General features: G+C 52.3%; 1 protein-coding gene across 1 annotated transcript in view; it reads left to right on the top strand.

Annotated features, from left to right (window-relative positions):
* NUP210 (nucleoporin 210) overlaps nucleotides 1-7,849 on the top strand; it is a 62,295-nt gene extending 54,446 nt beyond the window's left edge. The window contains exons 33-40 of the mRNA XM_040994265.1: nucleotides 672-808; nucleotides 2,059-2,182; nucleotides 3,005-3,151; nucleotides 3,849-4,099; nucleotides 4,829-5,045; nucleotides 5,276-5,371; nucleotides 5,454-5,537; nucleotides 6,552-7,849. Coding sequence (XP_040850199.1) covers nucleotides 672-808; nucleotides 2,059-2,182; nucleotides 3,005-3,151; nucleotides 3,849-4,099; nucleotides 4,829-5,045; nucleotides 5,276-5,371; nucleotides 5,454-5,537; nucleotides 6,552-6,655 — 1,160 coding nt within the window. The 3' untranslated portion in view covers nucleotides 6,656-7,849. The remainder of the gene's footprint in view (nucleotides 1-671; nucleotides 809-2,058; nucleotides 2,183-3,004; nucleotides 3,152-3,848; nucleotides 4,100-4,828; nucleotides 5,046-5,275; nucleotides 5,372-5,453; nucleotides 5,538-6,551) is intronic.
* The last annotated feature ends 13,816 nt before the right edge of the window (nucleotides 7,850-21,665 follow it).

Below are 21,665 nucleotides of genomic sequence, written 5' to 3'. Positions count from 1 at the left end.
ACTTAAGCCGGAGCTAGACACCAAGCCATCCATTGCTCCCCGAACGTCAGCTGCTGGCAAACCGCCTGACTGTCTACTCCATGCACAATTATTTTGTTAGAGTTTTTAAAAATTAGCTCCTTTTTTAAAAAAAAAAACTCATTAAATTCATTTTAAAAGAAAATTAAACACTACCTTTACAGAGAAATGAATGTAATCTGCCATAAATAGAAGGTGGTTATTGTTGAGTTCTTTTATGGTATTTTTGGTATAATGAGATTGACTTTGAACTCGGGAATGTTGTCTAGCGACAGCTCCAAGCTTGAAACGTTTTCTGCTTGCTAAAAATGGATTACTGACATGCAGAGGGTGGGGGATGGGTGGAGGCGGGTGGGCCTGCAGGGGGTTGGGCCTGTGGTCAGAGGTTGGTAAACTTCACTCAAGGATGATGGAGAAAGACAGAGAGGTGTGGACACAGGGGAAAGGGATGGGAGTTGAGAGCCAGTTCTAGGCCACAGGCAGGCTGAGAGCAGGTGCAGTAAAGAAGCAGCAGGTGGCCACAGTGGTGGGAGTGTGTGCAGAGCCCAGCTGCAGAACAGGCATCGAGCCCGGGCAGTGGGAGGTGGGTGAAATGGTCTGTGGCTGAGTGTCTCGACGTGGGTGAGATAGTGACACCTGGCCCCCTTTCCCAGGCCTTTCAGGAACCTGGAGCTCTTCAGCCAGCAGCAGCCTTGATGTTGACTCCAGGACCGGTGTGGCTGTGGCCCGGGATGTGGGCACTGTGACAGTTTACTACGAGGTGGCCGGCTACCTGAGGACCTACAAGGAGGTGGGGCTTCTGGCAGGAGTGGCTGCACTGTTAGGGAGCTCCTTGACTTGCTCCTCTGCTTCCTGTACTCCCAGTGGCCCTTGGTGTCCTGGGGGTGGGCGACTGGGCGTTGCAGACCTTCAGGATATCACTTGCCTTTGATCTGTGTGCCCTGGCTGTCCATATGCCATATGCTGTATGCCACCGGAAATGATGCCACCTCAAGGGAGGGAGCTGTTAGGTGTGTTCTTCAGGGAACAACAACAAGGGGCAGCATCTGTACAAACTTAGGGCGAACACAACTGTGGGTTTTTTAAAATAGCATTTTGACAGTTGATTGAACCTGTAACTTACAACTCCCTTTTCCATAAGGATAGAGCCACCCGCAGCTGCCTGTGGCAGCTCTGGCCAGCCACACCCTGGCTCTGGGTTGGGACTGGTTCCCTCTGCTTGTGGACCTCTGCCTCCCAGGTTAAAACTCGATGTGACAGTGTCAGGTGGCCTATTCAGCTCCCCTGCCCTCAGGCCAAGCAGCTAAGCCTGGCTATAGTTGCTGGCATAGCTGGAGCAACTCAGTGATGGGCTCCTTGTGCATAGCCAAACTTCCCTACAAGTCACCTTCTGAGTCTTTCTGAAAGTGAACGAGACCTGTCTCCCTTCTCTCTGTCTCCAACCAAGAGTGGTGGTCCAAATAGGCCTCTTCCCCAGAGGCAGCTTGAGCTGTGCAGGATCAGTTGGGATAACCCAACAGTTTGTTTATTGAGTGCTGTAGCTGTGTGGGGAGTTGTGGTGGCTCTGGAAATCCGATGCAAATCAAGGCCTCCAGTAACGAAAAACAGCCAGAGTGGCCTGGAGAAGGTGCCTTGGGCCATGGCATGTGGGGTTCAAGAGCAGAGCCCTGCAGGGAGGACTCAGACTTAGGGGGCATGGGAGTCTGGTTTTCTGATTAGATCCTGAGATATAATGAGCTCACTTGAGTGGTTAAGAGCATGGCTTTAGAGCCAGGCTGTCTGGATTCTAGTCCCTCCTTGGCCACTGGGAGGCTGTTAGACCTTGGGCAGGCTGTTTCACTTCTGTGCCTTGATTCTCCTGCCTATGGAATGTGGTTGCTGTTTTGAAGGTGAAGAGTGAGACATTTGATTTGGTGCCTCAGTTTTGTCACCTATGAAATGGATACTGCTTGTGCCATAGGCTACAAGGTGAAGTCACAAAATCACCCAGCATGGCACACACAGTAAATGCTTAATGATACCCCTTCTCCTCCAACCTAGATTGTCATTGGGGTCCCTCAAAAGATCGTGGCCCATCGTGTGCACCCCATCCAGACTGACTTCCAGGAGGTCACGGCCTCCAGAGTGACCATCACCGTGGGAGACAGAAGCTCTAACCTAAGAGGTGCAGTGAGCACATGTGGGTGGTCTGTGCCAGCCTGGGTTGATTTTGTCATTTGCACTCGTACTAACCATGGGGGGAGCCTATAACCTACACCCACCTGCTGCTTGCAGTTCTAGATAGTCTTTTCCTCCCTGAGCCAGGCTGGTAGAAGGAACCTCATGAAAGGGCCCAGAGGCAACTTCTGGAGTTGGAAATTTCAGTTGCCGGCCACTGTGCACTGTGTGCCACCATTAATGGTAAAAGCTACCAACCAAGCAGGGCCAACTGCCTGTTTTGCCTTGTATAATAACCTCTCTCAAGTCATGCACAGAACATTCAGCCTCCTTCCTTGCCTGTCACAACCCCAGAGAGCAGCTGCAAAAATAAATACATCGATATGGGGCTGGTTCTCAGAACCATTTACTAGGGGGAATGAAACACCAGCACTTCTGTTCTGACGAGCAGGACAAACTCATTACAACAGGGTCACATGCTTTTCCCACCTGGGCCCTGTTACTGCCCAAACCATGCTCAGAGTGTCAGAGGACAGAGGTGACCCTCCCAATACCCGGAAATAAATTGCCCATTTTCCCTGCTGATAGGAGCTAAAGATTCACATTAGTGGGCCTGGCACATGAGCCATGTCCCTGGATGCAAGCTCTAGAACAAATGCAGAAATTATCCATGATTCAGTGACCTTTCCTCACCCCATATCATTGTCACATCATTCTCTGAGTGACAGCACTGTCACCCAGCTGTGGGCAGGTGCTGTGGGGTGCAGATGTGCTCCCTGGGGCCTCAGGGCACCTCATCACACCCTTCTCCCCCACTCTCCCTCTCCAGGTCCATGCTCCCCTGCACAGCTGGATGTCATTGAGACCTTGCATCCTGAGTCGCTCATCAGCTGTCAGCTGCGCTTCAAGCAGGATGTCTTCGATTTCCCAGCCCGTGACATTTTCACTGCAGAGCCGGGTTTTGACACTACTCTGGGTAAAGCTGCAAGGGTCTGGAAGCCAAAGCGGCCCAGCAGAGTCTTTGCATTTGGACAGGCCTTGGGTCTTCTGTTCGTTTCATTCATGCTGGCTGTGCATCTGTCCAGAGGCCAGAGGTCATTGGGAGCCCTGCCTGGGGATGAAAGCTAGGGCCTTGGGTTTTGTGGCTCTGTGCCCCCAGGAAAGGCTAGTGTGCCCAGGCAGAGTCCCATTTGTCCCCTCCTCACCACCGTATCCAGCAGAGAAGGTGCAGAGTTCAGAGTGGAGAACCCCGGATGGGAGTCCTCTGCTGCTGCTCCTCCTCTGTCTTGCCCTCTGTGAAATGGAGATGGTACAGGACGAGGGAGACAGATGGAGAGGTTCTTTGCTGTGCAGTGTGTTTGAACATGGCTGCTGTCTAGCCTAGAAGCCAAGACAGCAGAGCTAAAGGCCAGTACCATGGCTAACTCACCTAGGGGAGCCTTGCAGGTGCGGTCATGGTAGGAACTGTAGCCCTGGCATCCCACATCCAAGTTCGCAAAGCCCTAGGGAAACTTGAGTGGGACAGTCCATGCTACATGGACCACTGTGGGATCTGGGACTGCGTCTAAGAGTCAGCCATGGCTAGACTTGTGACCCAGTATCCATTTGAGAAGCAAGACAGAGGGGCACAATGGGCGGCAGAGGGGACAAGGTGGAACTTCTTATCTTCACAGGCCAGTACCTGTGCTCCGTCAGCATGCACAGGCTGACGGACAAGCAGCAGAGACACCTGAGCTTGAAGAAGACAGCCCTGGTGGTCACTGCCTCCCTCCCTGGCAGCCACTTCTCCACAGAGCAGGTCGGGGCTGAGGTACCCTTCAGCCCGGGGTTGTATGCTGACCAGGCTGAAATCTTCTTGAGCAACCAGTACACTAGCTCTGAAGTCAGGGTCTTCGGTGCTGTGGAGGTCCTGGAGAGCCTGGAGGTGAGCGTCATTCAGCCTGTGAGGGCAGCACGTTGGGCAGATTGTGCTCACTCCATCTGCTGCTGGGCAGTGACCACACAGTGACAAAGGGGGAGGGACAAAGACCTCACCTCTACTGGAAACAAGTGCCGTCCCCTCCAGCCCCTGCTCCAGGCCCCATCCACGCCGTCTGTTGGTCGTTGTGTAAGGGGCTGGTGTCAGGCCAGGCTAGGGAGAGAGCTGGTGTAAAAGGATAAAGGCTTTTGTGCCTGTGCCTCACCTTGTCTTGCTCACCATCCCGAGAGAGAGCAGTTTAGTGCTGCCGACAGAGTTCTCCTGGGCCAGGAGGGGGCTGCTGGAGATGAGCCTATGACAGAGGGACACCAGTGTCTGATGCCTGGCGTTGCTTTAGCATTTTTTGATGAATAGCCTTTGATTAGAGTCCAGTGATCCCAAGTTGCCCTTTCCTTGAGAAACACCCTGACCCCCATAGGTACTGCCTTCTGACGTGCAAACTGCACGTTGTCCTCAAGATGTAACCCCCGCGTCATCACTTACTGAGCAGATGCGCCTAGGCAGACCCCCACACCGTGCCCTATAGGTCCTGGGAGGGAAGCCCAGTGTGTGCAGCTGATGAGGGTGCATCCACAGATGGGCTGGACACAGCTGCTGTCCTGCCTGTCAGTCCCGAGCCCCATTGGGCTCCGTAACTCTGGCACATGGTCCCTCCAAACCTGACCCCTCTTCCAGGTGAAATCCGGGTCCCCAGCTGTGCTGGCCTTTGCCAAGGAGAAGTCTTTTGGGCTGCCCAGCTTCATCACATACACAGTTGGCGTCTCAGACCCCACGGCCGGCAGCCAGGGCCCTCTGTCAACTGCCTTGACCTTCTCTAGCCCAGCCACCAGCCAGGCTGTCACCATCCCAGTCACTGTGGCTTATGTGATGGATCGTCGCGGCCCTGGTCCTTGTGAGTCAGAAGGCGGGACATCTGGTGGCACAATCCTGGTGGGGAAGGGTTGAGCTGGAGCCATCTTGGGTGTGTTGGAGGGATCATGAAGGAGTGCAGAATGTCCCTCAAAGTGACAGGTACTTACAGGCATGCGCATAGGCATGTGGGGCCTGGGGCACCCAGTTGATGAGCCAGGGATCCTGGCCTGACCTGGGCTTATGGGGACACATCTTTCCCTTTGATGGCAGATGGGGCCAGCCTCTTTCAGCACTTTCTGGATTCCTACCAAGTCATGTTCTTCACGCTCTTCGCCCTGCTGGCTGGGACAGCTGTCATGATCATAGGTGAGGCAGGCACCAAGGTCTCAGGGTGGAGTTAAGTGAGGGTGCCTGGCCCCCCTGCACTGACAGCTGTGTGCTCTTGCAGCCTACCACTCTGTCTGTGCACCCCGGGAGCTCGCCATGTCATCAGCCCTCACACCCCGCACCAGCCCACAGCACAGCCCTCACTGTAAGTAGCCCCTCACCCCCTGCAGAGACCCCCAAGCAGAGTAGCTGTTCACCTGAGTGGGCAAGTCCCTGGACTTGGGTAGAGGGACACCAGGGGCAGAGCCAGGCCACACTGTATGTGTTGGGCAGGCTGGCAGCAGGCAGCTCCGTGCAGACTGCCTGTAGGTACTGAATGCCTACTGTAGGACCCTGCAGAGAGCTCCATACCAGGTAGGACCAGCTGTCTCAGAAGTGGGAGACCAGGTAATCCTGGTCCCCAGGGCTGCCCTCTGCAGCCCAGCTATTTCTCAGAGGGGTCCCAGGCCTGGTGACCCTGCCCAAGTCCAGGGGACACCTCTCTCCACAAATTGTGTCCCTCAAACTGCTCAGTGCCCAGCTGAGATGACTGTATTGGGCAGTCCTGGATGTCACTGAGCCCCCTCCCTGGACGTGTGCATGCACCCTCTCCCTCCCCAATGCCAGGGTCCTCAAGGGGTCCATGGCATCATTTTACTGATGTGAATATTTTCCTGGCCAGCTGGATCCCAGATCAGCCCCTCCTGTGGCCCCTGCCTGCCTCCCTGCACCCATGAAACAGAGCCCGGGGAATGCTGCAGAAGGTTCCTGGGCTCACTTCTCTGCTGGCTCTGACAGCTGTGCCCTGTGTGGAGCCACACCAGGGACTTTGCACTGACAGCTAGAGTCTATTTGTGCAGACTCCACCCTCCCTCCCTCCTGGGTCCTTCAACTGACAGCTTGTTCTACACAGCCAGACCTCATACCCGGAAGCTCAAGGGTCATCCCCTTGGCCTATCTCATGGCCAGCCATTGTCCCTCATGTATTGGGCATGCTTGGGAAGCCCCCCTGTGGATGGATCTTCCTTCCTCTGCTGGCCACTAAGCTTTGGGCCAGTGCTAGCAAGTGCTGGGGTGGACTGCTGGTAGTTCACCTACACTCGCCTTGGCTGGGACCCCACCATGTGTCTGAGAAGCACCTTCCTGTCACTCATTTCCTTTCTGGAAATTCCCTCCCTAGATCTTGCTACACCATCATCGATGACCTCTGTCACCTCGCTGCCTCCTGGTCGCAAAGCCAGCCCTCCCTCGGGGCTCTGGAGCCCAGCCTATGCCTCTCACTAGCCAATGCCCAGGGGCTGCACACAGACAGCCCCAAGGCCAGGGACACCGCTGCCACAGATTGAGCCCCTGGAAACCCTAGTCCTAGTCCTGATAGCTGCCCATGTGTTGGTGGAGCTGGTAGTTAGGTTGTGCTCATGAGCTTAGATGTAGGGGCCTAAACATGATTGATTTCCATGCTACCCCCCCGCCCCGGCCGGCTGCACTGTGCATGGCCGAGCGGGATTTCTGGATGCCGTGCAGTCCTAGTGCTGCTTTCCTAGCGGCAGTGAAGCGCTAATCAAAAGCCGCATGTTTATATCTTATGTCACCTCTGGGTGACGCTTCTGTTGTGCTCTCAGGGAAAGGATTTTCTAGTTAGTTTAGGAGCTTTTTATATTGCTTTCCCTCACAAAACCTCTCTTTAGGCTGCTATGGCTCTTGGGACAGGGTAGAGAGGGCAGACTCCTGGAATATCTCCATTGCCCCCACTGCACGGGAAGAAGCCTCAGGAACTCGGCACCACGAAGTCCCTCCACACTTAGCCCCAGAGCAGCAGTCAAGTCCTACGGGCTGCCCTGGCTTTGGGCTACAGCCAAGAAGACCATCTTCCATGTTTATCTCATAAACGTCTGGTGTCCTGAGTGGGAGCCCTATACTGTGCCTGGCCTGGTCTCCGTCACCAGTTTCTCATCCATAAGAAGTGTCCTGGGCTGGCAGTAGGGGTCTTCTTTCTGCCTCGAGCCCTCCCGGTCTCACCCTGTGCCCGTGTGCTCTCAGAACCAGTGTTCCTCCCCGGTTTCTGTGCCCCCGCAGTTCTGAGCCACTCCCCAGCCCACAGGGCCCTAGGCAGCTAAGCAGGGAGGACAGCAGGGGCCTGCCCTCCCAGCAGGTTAATTCCTCTCCCCAGTGCCCTGTCCAGGATCTGAGCCCCTTGGACTGCGCAGTCTGCTCATCTGAGCCAGGTTGGGTTGCCCTCGGGGACCTCTCAGGGTCCCATGGCCCAAGCCCACCACGTCTGCACACCACGCTCTCAGAGAGACCATGGTCAGGGTTCAGTGCGAGTTCGCTTCTGTTCTTGGGCTGGGCCATGGCTCCTGGTGAAGCTGGAGAGGGAAAACTTGTGCCTTGCCTGTTACTTGAGCTCACACTGACACCCTGGATGTAGGAGGAGCTTTTCTACCTGGTTGTTTAATAAAGCTCCGTGTCTTTTCTTAAGAGGGGTGTGGTCATTGCTGGGATTTCCTGTGTCCTTAGGGGCATGGCTTCTGCCTTGCTGAGCACCCAAGCCTTCCATGGCTCTCTCCCACCACAGCCGGTCCAGCTAGCCTGGGAGATACCCAAGGATGAGGAGAGACCCTGCCCGTGTGACACCCTGGCCACCTCCTTCCTCCTGTGCCCTCTGACTGAGACCTCCCCACTCTCTCTCAAGTCCATGGTTGTTGAGCTGGCTCTTCCCTTCCCACCCCCAGCTGCTCCCCTAGGACCCTGAGGCCCCCTTTTTGTTCTCTGCCTTTCATCTTGGGAGTGTTGTACCGAGAGTGGGTACCGAGGGCATGGGTAACTGTGCCAGCCTGGCCAATCTGTGGGGAGGGTAGCCATGCGTCTGTCCCAAGTTGTCTCATGTCGATTCCCTCTTCTGCCTGGAGGCATCTGAAGCCTGGCTCAGCCTGGGCAGGGAGCAGCTGGGCATGGGGCAGTTTTCACAGGTGTTCCCCAGGCTCCTGCTGCTGGAGGCTGGCTGGTGTCTGCAGTGTGAGCACAGAAGTGGCCGGGTCCTGCCCAACCCATGCAGGTCCCCTTCCCCTACCCTCATATCCAGCCTCCATGTCCCTGTAGTCCATCTAATGGTCTCCCTGGGACCCCCTTGTTGGCCCAGGCAGCCTCACCTCCTATCCCCTGACGATCTCCCTGGCCTTGGCTTTTTCTGTTCACAGACCTGTCTTCCCCAGCCAGAGTGCCACCTTCCCCACAGGCTCTACTCTGCTTAGGCTCCTCCTCCAACACACACATATCCGGAAAGACCTAGAACATTTTCAGTAGAAGTCACATGCTCAACATAGGGCCTGCTGTCCCAGAGACTGGATTGTCATTTGCAAGGCCCTCTCAGGAACACAAGGTGGCTGCCACAATCCAGGCATCATATCATGTCCAGGTGTGGCAGTGCCTGGAGAGGAGCAGCGAGACAAACTCTTCCTGTCTCCTTTTATGGACCAAAGATAGCTTTCTAGAAGGTTCCTGTGTAGACAGCTCCATCCCATCCTGTGACGGGTGCCATGCCTGGTGGGAGTAGTAGAGAGGTCACACTCAGGGCACAGAAATCTTTGGGGATCCACTGGATGTCATGACATCAGTCACCTCAGAAAGCAGAAGGATCTCTTTTTTTCAGTGTCCCTCTGCTGCCAGCCTTGCACATTGGTCACAGGAGGAGGAAAGACAGCTACAAGGGACCTGGACAAATGTGCCCATCCTAGATGTACTCACCAAGTGCCCATGACTAGAAAAAGAAATAAGGTGTGCCTTAGACCTCTGACCCTGGCTAAGGTTTGCTCCTGGGCAGCCTGGCCTCAGCTGAGGGACTTGCACAAAGTGGGGTGTGTATTCCCTTCTGACTGAATCCACTAAAGGTGAATCTTCTGTCACTCTTCCTCTGGGGTGGGACACAGAGGCCTGGGTGTCCTCGGGCAGGAGCCAATGAGATGTGGCTCCCTGGGGACACTATCCCATCAATGTGGGTCCTGCATCCCACCACTGCCTCACTCTCAGTTGTGTCCATCTTGGGCACGCCACACAAGGAAAGAGGTTTGCAGGAGGGTTTGTTGAGTGAATACATGGACAAGTGCCCATGAAGGATCCATGGTTGTGAGGTTGCCCGAACTGTGGGTTCACAGTTTTCTGGAACACATCAAGTTTCACACAGGCAAGGGAGCTGAAACCCTGAGCCCATTACGTCCCTGTGCCCCTGGTGCCGGGCAGTCAAAACAGCCTCTGTGCCTGTATTTTACCCATGATTACTTGCCAGGGAGCCAGTTGGGCTGCTGGGTGGTTGTGTACGACTTCGTTACGTTTTATGTTTTGTGTAATTAGCAAGTGGGATTCTGCAGAGGATTTCATTAGCATCCTCATCAGGTGACCATCTTCATTGCCTGAGACGAGCGGTTCTGTGTTGACCAACAACAAATCAAGACAATGTAGAAGACCCAAGGAGATGGAATCTGGGCCCTGTGGCTTCCCTGCTGTGGGATACAGCAGCCTAAGGATGGAGAAGCTGTGTCACCTGATGGGGGCAGGGCCAGAGCAGCCTTCTGCCAACCTGGCACTCAGGGCAGATCCAGGATCTCCTGTGTTGAGGATTCCAACGTGCTGAACAAGCAGTTGGTGCTCAGTAAGTGTGAACTTTCTTTATCCATCTATCCACCCTTTCCTCCCTCTCTTTCTACCTTTCCAAAGTAACAGAGAGGGAGAAAGAGATAACTTCCATCTGGTTCACTCCCCAAATGACTGCAGCAGCTGGGATTGGGCCAAGTCAGGCTGGAACCAGGAATTTCCTCCCGGTCTGCCACTCACTTGGCTGCTAAAACCAACCACATTGAAACATAGGGCTGGCCCAGTGCCAGTGACCTGGAGGATGTGGCTTCTCAGTCACCTGCAGCTGCCAGGCCAGGTGTGAACAGGCCCAGGGTCCTAAGGACACCACAGTCCAGCTTTGGGAATGTGCCAGCTTTCAACTGCATGAATAACGATCATCAAACCCTTTCAACTGCATAAATCAAACCCAAGATTTAGAAAAACAGCATAAGCAACCTGGGTGGGTCCTCAGATGACCCTTTTCCTGTCTCTGGACAACTTAGGTGGTAAATCCCAGGATGCATATCTCTATGCCTACCTCCTGCAGCCTGGGAAGACATCACTGATTGCTCCCAGTACTCTTTCCTGCCCAGGCAGGAAGGACTGCTTCAGAATCCTCCACAGCCCAGCATTCCAGCAGCTGCTGCCAGTTAGCTTGCACAGGTAGGAGTTAGAAACCCCTCGGTGACTCCTAGTCTACTCTGAGGCCTCACTTTAGACATGGGGAATGTGCAGCTGTAGCTCCTTGGAACAAGAGTTTGAAATTGTCAGTTCTTTGGCAGTTTGCCCAGGGTGGACGCAGAAAGACATTAACCAAGTAAGTGCAATGATTGCATTAATGATTCAGCAACCACTGGAATAGCCCAAGTTGGGAGCCAGGCACGGGGACATGGAGGCCATGATCTATGTCCAAAGGAAATGATGAGCAGCTGTGTTGAGGGCATTGGAGTAGGAGCTGTTGCTGGTGGCAGCTAAGCTGCCAGTTCTGTTCCTGAGTGTAAGAGAAAACTGCAGTGGCTCCCTCTAAACCATGTTGGTGTCTTCTGCACGCCCAGCTACTGGTCCTGGAACATCAATTTGTGCAGGTCATGTTCTGGTAGCTTCCCAAGGGGTTGGCAGGACGGGGGCCAGAGCAGAGAGGGAGGCAAACAAGATCACAAAAACTGTGGGATAGAAGTTTCTAGAGCATCACAGAAGAGACCAGTACCTTCTTAGTGGGTCAGAGCGCATTCTGGGAGGGAAGCTGAAAAACGGGCATCTGTGTAGGGGCAGGTGGAAGCCAGGGTCAGGAATGCCTTGCTTCCTAGAAGTTGGAGGGACTGGTCAGAGATGTGGACAGGCAAATCCCTTGCCCCTTGTGCTGGGCTCCCAGATTTGATGGCACAAAGTCCTGGCATGGGTTGCTAGAGGTGGCTGATGTCAGCACTCAAGCACCAGCCCTCCTGTGTCTCCTGGTCTTGACACTGTACCCATGGTAGAGCTGGGCTGGACCTGATGTTCTGAATCCAGGACCACGTAGGGTGGGAGTCAGTGAAGTTGGCATCTCCCAGGTAGGTTCAGGGCCCTAAGCATTTGGGCCGTCTTCTGCTGCTTCCCCGGTTGCATTAGCAGGGAGCTGGATTGGAAGTGGAACAGCCCAAATGGGAAACTGATGTTGCAGGTGGGGGCTTAACATGCTCTGCCATAGCATTAGCCCCCTGGCTCCTGACTTTGGTCCTGCCCCCAGGGTCGTTGGGTAGTGAGCCTCTGGTATCTCTCCTTGTGTGTCTCCCTGAATCTCTTCCTCTTCTTTCCCTTTTAAACACAATTTAGGAAACAAGAAACAGATCTGCAGGTAATTAAGAACCATCGATGGTGCCTGGGGGTGGAGTGATAGGATAAGAAAGTTGGCATCCCTTGGGCCCACAAGCAGCCCACCCCACCCCCCTGCTTTTGGTTGCCTATTTGGCAACAAGGGAGGGAGGGAGGATTGGGAGTTCAGCTCATGGGATGCCCCAGGCACTCTGAAATGCTAGAGAAAAACTCGAGTGAGATTCTTAACACCAGACCCCCAAATTCCACCTGCATCCACTTTGGTGTTCCTTCCACACTGACCCACAGCACCTCATTGCTGCCCAGTGTACCCACAGGTCTGCTGTGCCCTGTTTCTGCCAGCCCTTGGGTGTGTGTATATGCCATCTCTCCCCCACTCTGTCCTGTCCACTCTGTCCTGCCTGCCCAGCAGGAGGTCAGTGACGGGAGCCAACAAAGGCTGCTGCTTCTGAAGCGTCTCATCTTCCCCATCCTCCTTGCTTCATCTGCTCCTCCAGGTGACCCTCCCACCGGAGTCTTCAGACCACTAGAAATACAGGCATTCAGGCCCACAGCAGACTCACCCCATCAGAACCTGCCTTTTAGAAAATGCTGAATCTATCAGAAAGGGAGAGGGACAGAGAGCTCAATCCTCCATCTACTGGTTCACTTTCCAAATAGCCATAACGGGAAGGCTGAAGCCAGGAACAATGAACTCCATCCAGATTTCCCAAGTGAACAGCATTCAGGCCATCCTCCATTGCCTTCCCAGATCAGCAGGGAGCTGGAAGGGAAGCAAGGCAGCCAGGACCCATCTGGTGCTTTGATAAAGGATGCAGGTGCTACACATGGTGGTTAAACCTGTGTTTCAACACTGATCCCTAAAACCTGCTTCCTGATGGCCCCAGGTGTGCGTGTACTTTTGAAAAAAAATGTTTTAAGATTTATTTATTTTTATTGCAAAGTTAGATATATACAGAGAGGAGGAGAGACAGAGAGGAAGATCTTTCGTCTGATGGTTCACTCCCCAAGTGACTGCAATGGCTGGTGCTGCGCCAATCCGAAGCCAGGAGCCCAGATCTGCTTCCAGATCTCCCACACAGGTGAAGGGTCTTAGGGCTTTGGGTTGTCCTTGACTGCTTTCCCAGGCCACAGGCAGAGAGCTGGATTGGAAGTGGGGCTACCAAGATTAGAACCAGCACCCATATGGGATCCCAGCGCATTCAAGGTGAGGACTTTATTCCCTAGGCCATGGTGCCGGGCCCTGCATGTACTTTTTCTCAATGGAGTCATCAGAATTGATAGACGCCAAAAGCACAGATGAGCAGGAAGAGAAGCTGTCGCATACAGGTTGGTTGCAATGCCTGGTGTCCTTCTTCCCTTTTTTTGTGTGAGCCATGGGCTGGCAGATGACTTTGATATAGGTGGTACTCAAGAGGGCTGAGAGGTTGTAATATGAAACTCCTGCCGGTAGGCCAAGAACACACATATCACACCTCAACACCAGCAACCCACCTGGGGCGGGCACCTTGAAGGGGATATCAGGGACAGACCTATGCAGAGAAGAGCAGGGGAGGGCAGGTTGTTGGGACGGCAGTAGAGGAAGTGTGAGGCTTGGGTCAGGGGACGTTGGAGCTGGCCTTCTGGGGATAAACATAAACTGAGCAAAGTTAGAAGGCACACAGCCCCCAGTTTTGTGTCTGGTAGCTGGAGTTGGACTCTTGGGTAATGATCCTAGTTCCATTTTCCCATGAAGTCTCTCTATGCTGCTGTTTTTTTCTCCCAGGGGATGGAGGCCATCATTGTATGAGGATTCAGTGAAATGATGCATGGGAAGCACCTGCAAGAATGCCTTGTAGCAGGTGGCAGGCACTTAGCCAAGAAGCCCCAACATCACTCCAATGGATGCTGCTGGTACTGTTGCCATGGTTACCACCATACCCAATACCGTATTCATGGACAGTCTGCTCAATATCTACTATTCCCTGTTTTTTTTTTTTTAAATACTTATTTCAAAGGCAGAGAGAGATCAGTCTTGTATATATACATGTTCACTTGCCAAATAGCCACTATAGGTGGGCTGGGCCTGCCACATGAGTGCAGGGGCTCAAGGTCTCAGGCCATCTTCCATTGATTTCCCAGGTACATTCACAGCGACCTGGTTGTAAATCATCAGCCAGCATCCATATGGGATACCAGCACTGCAGGTGACTGTTTAACCCATTATGCCACAATGCCTGTCTCTAATTTTTCCAAGATTGTCAACGAAAAATATACGGAGCCCAGTTATGTTGGGATTTCAGCTCAATATTTTGAAGACTTCCTATTTATTTGAAACAGAGGGACAGAAAGGGAAAAACAGATCATCCATCCACTGAGCATTCCTTAAATGTGTGTCCTGTACCTTCTGGGGGGCAAACTGGTACAAAGAATAACTGCTTGCTGTGGGTCTGAAGTCCAAAGCTACCAGGGGGGCTGTATTTCATTTGACTGGAGCTGAGTGGACGGTGCAGGCAGGGAGATGAGTCAGTTTGGGCCAGGGAGGTGGCTGGATGGTGTTGGAAGGGCCTGAAACTCAAAGCTCTGAGTCTGGCCTGTGAACTCCCAGTGGGCGTCCCTAGCTTAATGGGGAAAGTGCCTGTCAGGGACCCTAAGACTGGCAGCTTGAATCACACCCGTTGCTGCTGCCTCTGAAGGATGAGTCATTGCAGGCAACAGGCAGGGGAGTTCTTAGGAAAACATCCTTCTACAAGACAGGGAAGGGCTGGGGGCGGCAAGGTAGGAGACGCTGCTAAAATTAGAACCTTTTTCTCCTAATTAGCAATTCATTCAGGACCCAGCCCACTGCCATGGGCCTCCTCCATGGTGCGGGGAGGCCGGGCCAGCCCTGTACATCTTCCCAAGGAGCTGGGGAGGATCCCTGGGGGAGATCCCAGCCACCTGTTTCCAGGGAGCAGTCTAGGCGCTCATCTCTGCAACTGGACACATCTCAGTGGGAACCCAGGCCTTCCCCTCCCTCTCTGCCCTCATTTCCACCCAAGGAAGGAACCCTCTCCCCAGACCAGATGTGGACAGAGATCAAATCCGACACAGGACATGGGAGGAAGGGAAGAAGAGAGTGACGTGGGAGGGAGGGAGAGAGGCAGGGGACAACCTAGGCAGTACCTGGCAGAACCAGAGGCCCCTTTTCTGTGCTGGATGAATGAATCAGTGAGTGAGACAATGTGGGTTCTTGGGCAAACCCCCTTCCTTTTCATGGGCAGGGCTGTTGTGAGGGCTGTGCGAGGTCCTGGTTTGGCATTTCCATTCTGCGTCACCAACACGCATTCAAAGGCACCCACATGCCTCATTAAGTGAAATTTATGTGCAACTGCGCAGGAATTGAGCTGAGATGCAATTGACTAGCTGAAGATTGCTGTATTCCATGGATATTTAATTACACAGTTATTCATTCTGGCCTGTCACTGTAATTCCTTCCCTCCTTCCCCCTTTCTCCATCTCAAATATCTTCATAGACCTCCCCGCTGCCATCCACTGCCTGGGGAGTTCCCCACTGCAAGACCCTCCCAGGGCCTTGTCTTTGGCCTTCATCTTCCCATCTGTTCAAGGAGAAGGTGCTGTGAGGGGGTCCCACAGCTCTGTCTCTGTGAATGACAAGGGCAGAGCATGCTGTGGGAGTAGAGTCTAGTGAGGCAGTGGGGCAGGCGTGGAGGCTGTCTCTGCACTCAGTGCTGTGTCCATACCTGACACCACCCATCCCTTACACCCCACCTATGGCTCACAAAAACCCAAGGCCATTGGAGCCTGGATGGGGGAGGATTGTCTTTGGGAGTAACTTGACCCTGCCCTCAAGAGTGGGACCAGTGTCTGACACATGGGGCTCTGGAGGAGCCCCCTGGTCTTTTTATCTCTCTTGACACCAAAGGCTGGAGTCTCTGCCAGGCACCAACCTTATGGGCACTTTCACCTTGGCCTTTCCAGCCCCCTAGAAGTGTCAGCAACACATCCCTGTTATTTCTAAGTTAGCCAGTGGCCTGAGGATTTTTATCACAGCAGCAGGAGTGGACAGAACCCCTCTAGGGGTTCTGCAGAGGGAGGGACTATAGCTTGGAGGCGGCAGTGTATGTCCCACCTGGGCCACCAATCTCACCCTGTTATAGGCAGTTCTCAGCCACGTGTTATTGGTTCCCCACTTCACAGTTGAAGAATTTGAGGTGGCACAGTTAGGATGAAGCCCTGAGCTCCCTTGGACTGCGGAGAGCAAGTGCTGGGTTAACTGAGGAGCTGTGGTCAGAAATACATGGAATGCCTGGGAACCACAGTGAGAACAGGTGCCTTCTCCCACTGGCCTGGCAATCTTCTGCTCCTGGAAAGCTCTCAGCCAGGGGCCATCAGGCTCCCAACTCACTCACACACACTTTTTTTCTTTTTACCAAATAAAGTACAGGCCTGGAACCCACCATTTCCGAATGGAACCATTCTTTCCCTCTGTTTTTTTCAATGGGTTTACCTTGAATTTGGAGCCAATGATACAAAGTTGCATTATGGAACCTTATGGTAAGAAAACTTCAGGAGATAAATAGCTTACGTTTAAAAAAAGACATCAAAGAAAGCACAAAATGACTATTTAGGGGGTCTGCAGTCAGGATGACCTTCAGGGGCCTCCAGTGGGGAGGTGTGCCATTAGACTTCACACTCGCCCCCTCTGGGTCTCATTTCCCTATTTGGCTACTAGTGTACTACCTCTAATGACTGTATTCTGGTCCCCTTGGCCTTCTAGCAAGGGTAGTTCAGGGTCTTCTATAGAAGGTCCAATGGGAAATGGGCCAACAGTATTTAGGACAGGACTAATTAACACTCAGTCCTGACCAGGAGATGCTGAAAGGGGGTGCAATCCCCTCCCCTCATCCCCAGACTCCTCCCCCAGCCCCTTATGCCCTGCAGCCAGAGTCTCTGAAAGCAGCAACTTTGTAGCTACTGCCTCCTCCTGGGATGCAGGACTGAGAAATGAGTATCCTTCCGAATTGGGAGAAAAGTGATTGACAAGTAGCAGTGATAACCAAGCAATCAAAGCTCCTCCAGTGAGGGCAAGGAGCGCCTCAGCTACCCAGAGAGCCAGGGACCCGGGAGCAAGCTCTGAGGTTTAAGGGACCTGGCGGGGAGAGAGGATGGTCAGGACAGGTGTAAGGTGAGGTGCAAAGGCCAATCCTGACAAAGTTCCTGAGATGTTTCCCCTCTTACCAATACACTGCATGAGTAGCCATGATGAGTCTCTGCCTTTTCATGGTGGGATGGGAACATTAACCTTGATTGTAGCTGTTGGTTTGTTTGGACGTAGGCAGCTCTCACTCCCCTGGCTGCCCCACAAGTTGGTGAAGGCAGCTGTCTGACTTTGTATTTTTCCATCAATCATGATCTATTTTGTTTCAGTTTTAAATTGATCAACTTATCTTTCCTTTTATTTTTTTCTTTCCTTCCAGTGGTTTAGGGATCATGCCATTTGTTATTTTAGTGGCTACTTCTGTATTGGTCATGTACAGGTGTATAGTTCCCTATTGATGTTCACAGGGTAAGTGCTTGCATTGAAACATGGTCATTGTGGGTGCTGATTTGTCCCTGGGTCAGAGGTCAGGCATGTGTCTGCCATGTGCCAGATAGTGCTCGGGTGTTTCACAGTTGTCTTAATCTATGCCCAGAATATCATGGCATGGAGGATTAAACTTCCTGTTCATCCGTGGAGGTGGGGATGCTCAAAGTGAGGAGCGGTATCTGGGGCAGATCAGCAGACTGGTACTCAAGCAGGCTGTTCTAGTCCCTGCTCTTTGCACCAACGCCAATGTACAGTGTCTGGCACTTTCTCAGCAGTCAGGTAAGCCAGACAGGGTGAAAACAAGAGTACAGCAGAAGTAGGGAAGGCAGAGGTAGAGACAGGAGTACGCTAGGGGCTGGTGGAGTCTTAAGCTGTTGCCTGCCAGTACTGACTGTCAGTGTGTGCCCTGGGAGCCGTGGTGAACCTCAGTTCTGCCTGCACACTCTGGCGGAGCCTTTACTAACTCAGAACTCAGTGAGGAACCCACAGACAGCACAGCCTGATAATACCAGCCATTCTATTCCCCTACTCACTCAGTTATCTATCCATCAATTCATTCATCTGAAGTGTCCTGAAATCTCCTCAGTGACAGGAAGGAGGAGAGAAGGGGTAAGGAATATGCCACACTTGGTTTCTGCCCTTGTGCTCCAGGATAAGCTGAGAGGGGGAACATGTAGCCCAATGTCCCGAGGTCGCTAGTTTCCTGTTGATGATTGCAGTTATATTTTAAAAGGTGACACCCATGCCTGCAAAACAAAACCTGAGCTTCGCAGAAGGTTAGGGTTGGTCTCCCTCCCTCCACCAAACTGTTGTCATTTCGTAAACATGTGCAGTATACACAAGACGCAGACAAAGCAGAGGCACCTGCTGGCAGCATTGCCTGGAGTGTTTGTCTTCTGTTCTCTTGGTGTTCTGGTGTGTGATTCTGAAGGTTCCTTCCAGTTTCTGATGACTGAAGACATCCTGTGTCCTGCATTGTCCTGTGTCTAGTTCTTGTCACTTGATCCTGAGAACCACTCCTGTCAGTCCACAGAGGTCACAGAAGACTGCAGAGGTCTCTGCGAGAGACTGGATGAATCTCCTGGCTTCTCCGTGCCATAAACTTCCCCAGTTGGAACTGTCAGGGCAAAATGTGGGTGGGCCTGAAACCAAGTCAGGATGTCCTGGACGACCCACAAGGAACTTGTGCCGGCTGTCATGACAGCAAGGACAGAGCTGGCCATTCTGTTGCAGCTCCACATCTCCACCAAGCTGGTGAAGGCCATCTTGGAAAAGCAGCAGAGGAAGCTCCTGGGAAAGTTGCCATCACTATAGTGTGGGCCAGACGGGGGCAAACTAACACTCTTAGGGCCTGGAAGCCAAGGTCATGACTATCCTGCCCTCAACGCACCAGGAAACCCTGGCAAATCACTCCTATCTGTGCTTTAACTTCTCATTTGTAGGACTTGCCCCACAGCCCCCACTCCTTGCTTTGAGGGAGGGGTCCCAGGGCTGTATTTGGGAGAGGTTGCACAGATCACCGCAGGTCTTAGCAGGTGGGCATCATCCAAGCTGTTACTTCCCTGGCTGCTCACTGTCCTCTGGGCGTTCTCCTTCCATCCACTCCCTTTGTGGTATCATGGTGCTATGCTCATTCATGTACCTGTTATGGAAATTTCCTACACACAGACTCACACGGTATATGGTTCTCTGTGAGCAGTTCCTTATGTAGAGAAGAATGTTCACAAGATTCAACCAGTTTTCGCTTTCCTTGGGTACACCTGGGGGCAGGTGGAATCAGGTGGGTTAAGCGTCCTGACGTTGAGGGGCTGCCAGGCCACTGTCCGCAGCAGTGAGTGAGGCTCCGGCTTTCCCTGACACCTTCGGTCCACCCCATTTTTATCCCAGCTGAGCGAGTGGGTGTCAACGGTAATCTCGTGGTTTGCATTTGCATTTCCCTGTTAGCTGGTGATGTAGAGCATCTTTCCATGAGCTTATTTTTAATCTCTTGGGAGAAAATGTGGATTTCCAGCCTTTCCCCCGTCATAATGTTTTTAATTTCCTTTTTATTTTTATAACTTGAGAGGCAGAGAAATGGGGCAGAGGGGGAATGCAAATGAGCTCCCTGTCTGCTGGTTCACTCCCCCAGTGGTCTGCTTTGGCCAGGACTGCGCAAGGCCGAAGCTGGAAGCTGGTAACTCAGCCCAAGCCTCTCACCTTTGGTAGCAGGACATGAGCTTCTGCTGCTGTTGCCTGAAATCTGCTCTGGCAGGAAGCTGGAGTCAGGAACCATAGCACTTCCATGTAAGATGCAGATGTCTTAATGCCTAGGGGAAATGCCCACCTCCCCATTTCCTCGTTTTTAAAATTTAGTTATCTGTCTCTTCAGTTGTAGAGCTGCAAATGGCCTTTGCATGATCTAACCCAACTCTGGTCAGACCCTGTGGTCATTAGTGCTTCTGCTCCCCTCACTGCCTCCATGGGGGTTTACACAGCACAGACATTTCTCCTTTTTCCAAGCCCAGTTTACCTGTCTTCCTTTAGTGGCACATGGGGATCTCCGTGGTCTCAGTTGACACGTCCCTGGTGGTTGACGGCGTCTGGCGTACTTTTGTGTGCGTCTTTACCATCTGTGCGTCTCTATCTGTGAAACTTTCGGTTCCAGCCTCCTGCCTGCTTTTGCTTGGATTGCTTGTCCTGCTACTCTCGGGCCTTGAGGGCTCTTTCTGTGTTCCCCAGGCGAGTCCTGTGTCAGGTGTCTCATTTGCAGGTGTTTCCTCCTGGTCAGTGGCTTTATTTTTTATGTCCTTGACAGCGTCTTTTGGAGAGTAAGGTATTTGTCCTGATGAAGACAGATGTCTTGATTTTGGTCCTTTAGATTACATGCCTTTGGTATCTTAGCCAAAGTTAAAGCATTTAGGATTTTATCTCTCTCTCTTTTTTTTCCCTTGGATGTTTTGAATCTTTAGCTCTTACATTTAAATATAATATGATGTAATCCAAGGTAAATTTTTAGGTCCTGTGAAGTGTGGATGAAGACTCCTCCCTTTGCCTATGGATCTGCTGAAAGGTTGTCCTTTCTCCACTGAGTTCCTTTGGCATCTTTGTCAAAAACCTGTTGGCCTTTGGGTTTGTATTGAGATGCCCTCATCCCACACCTGACTGCCAGGTTCAGGACCCAGTTCTGCCCTGTGATTCCAGCTTCTTGGTAGTGCCAACCTTGGCAGGCAGCAGTGATGGCTGGTGGTGACAGAATTCCTGGCACCCTGCAGGAGGCCTGGACTGAGTTCCTGGCTTTACAATTTCAGCTCCTGACCCAGCCCAGCAGGACTTTGAGGAATAACCAGTAAAGGGGAGCAGTATCTCTCTGCTTCTCAGATACATAAAAACTGAAACATGGGTGGACCTCGCTATTTATGGAACCCCTTCTCAAGACTCTTCTGTTTATCCACATATCTCCCTTTCTACCAGGACCATTGGCTTTATAAAAAGTCTTGAGATCAGGCAGTGCCACTTCTTCAACTTGATTTTTCCCTTTTGGCAATGTGAGAGGAGTGCTAGATGAGGCTCCTCTGCGTGCTGCATCACAGTCCCCTGCTCGCTGGATACCAATGTATCCCTGATCATTGTGATGTCCTGTAATGTCCCTCATCAGATTTTCAAACGTTCTGGTCAGAGGATCTCTTTTCCAAAAGAATAGGAATCAGGCCTGCACCAATAGTGCCAAACAATAAAGGGAAAAACAGCAGAGCCTTCCAGGTGCTGAAGAAGTTGATTTTAAACTTGGAATTCTATACCCAGCCAAACTACTCATTGAGTTTGAAGGCAGAATAAATGTTTCTAAGCACACATGACCTCCAGGCCCTTTCCATTGCCAGGGGATTTATACTGCAAAACAGAGACTGAACTCAAGGTGGGGAATCCAGGAGCTCACTGACCAGGAATGCTGAGGTAACTACCACTCCGAGTAATAGACAGGAGAGGTGTCCAAGGAGAAAAATAAGGTGTTTTTTTTTAAATTTACTTATTTTTATTGGAAAGACAGATTTACAGAGAGAGAGAAGTCACAGTCAGGAGCCAGAAGCTTCCTCCAGGTTTTTGAGACCCAAGTACTTGGGACATTTTCCACAGCCTTCCAAGCACATCAGCAAGGAGCTGGATTGGAAATGGAGTAGCCTGGATTCGAACTGGCGCCATATGGATGCCGGCAACTCAAAAGAAGGCAGCCTACTCTCCATGGCACTGGCCCCAGAAAATGAGTTTTCTGTGACAAGTGATCACAGAAAAAGGAGGATGTGCTTAATAAAATAATCATATATTTCCTTT

This window comes from Ochotona curzoniae, unplaced genomic scaffold, assembly GCF_017591425.1.
Source record: "Ochotona curzoniae isolate NIBS_2020 unplaced genomic scaffold, NIBS_Ocur_1.0 contig_908, whole genome shotgun sequence".
Classification (NCBI taxonomy): domain Eukaryota; kingdom Metazoa; phylum Chordata; class Mammalia; order Lagomorpha; family Ochotonidae; genus Ochotona; species Ochotona curzoniae.
This window is presented reverse-complemented; position numbering and strand designations above follow the sequence as displayed.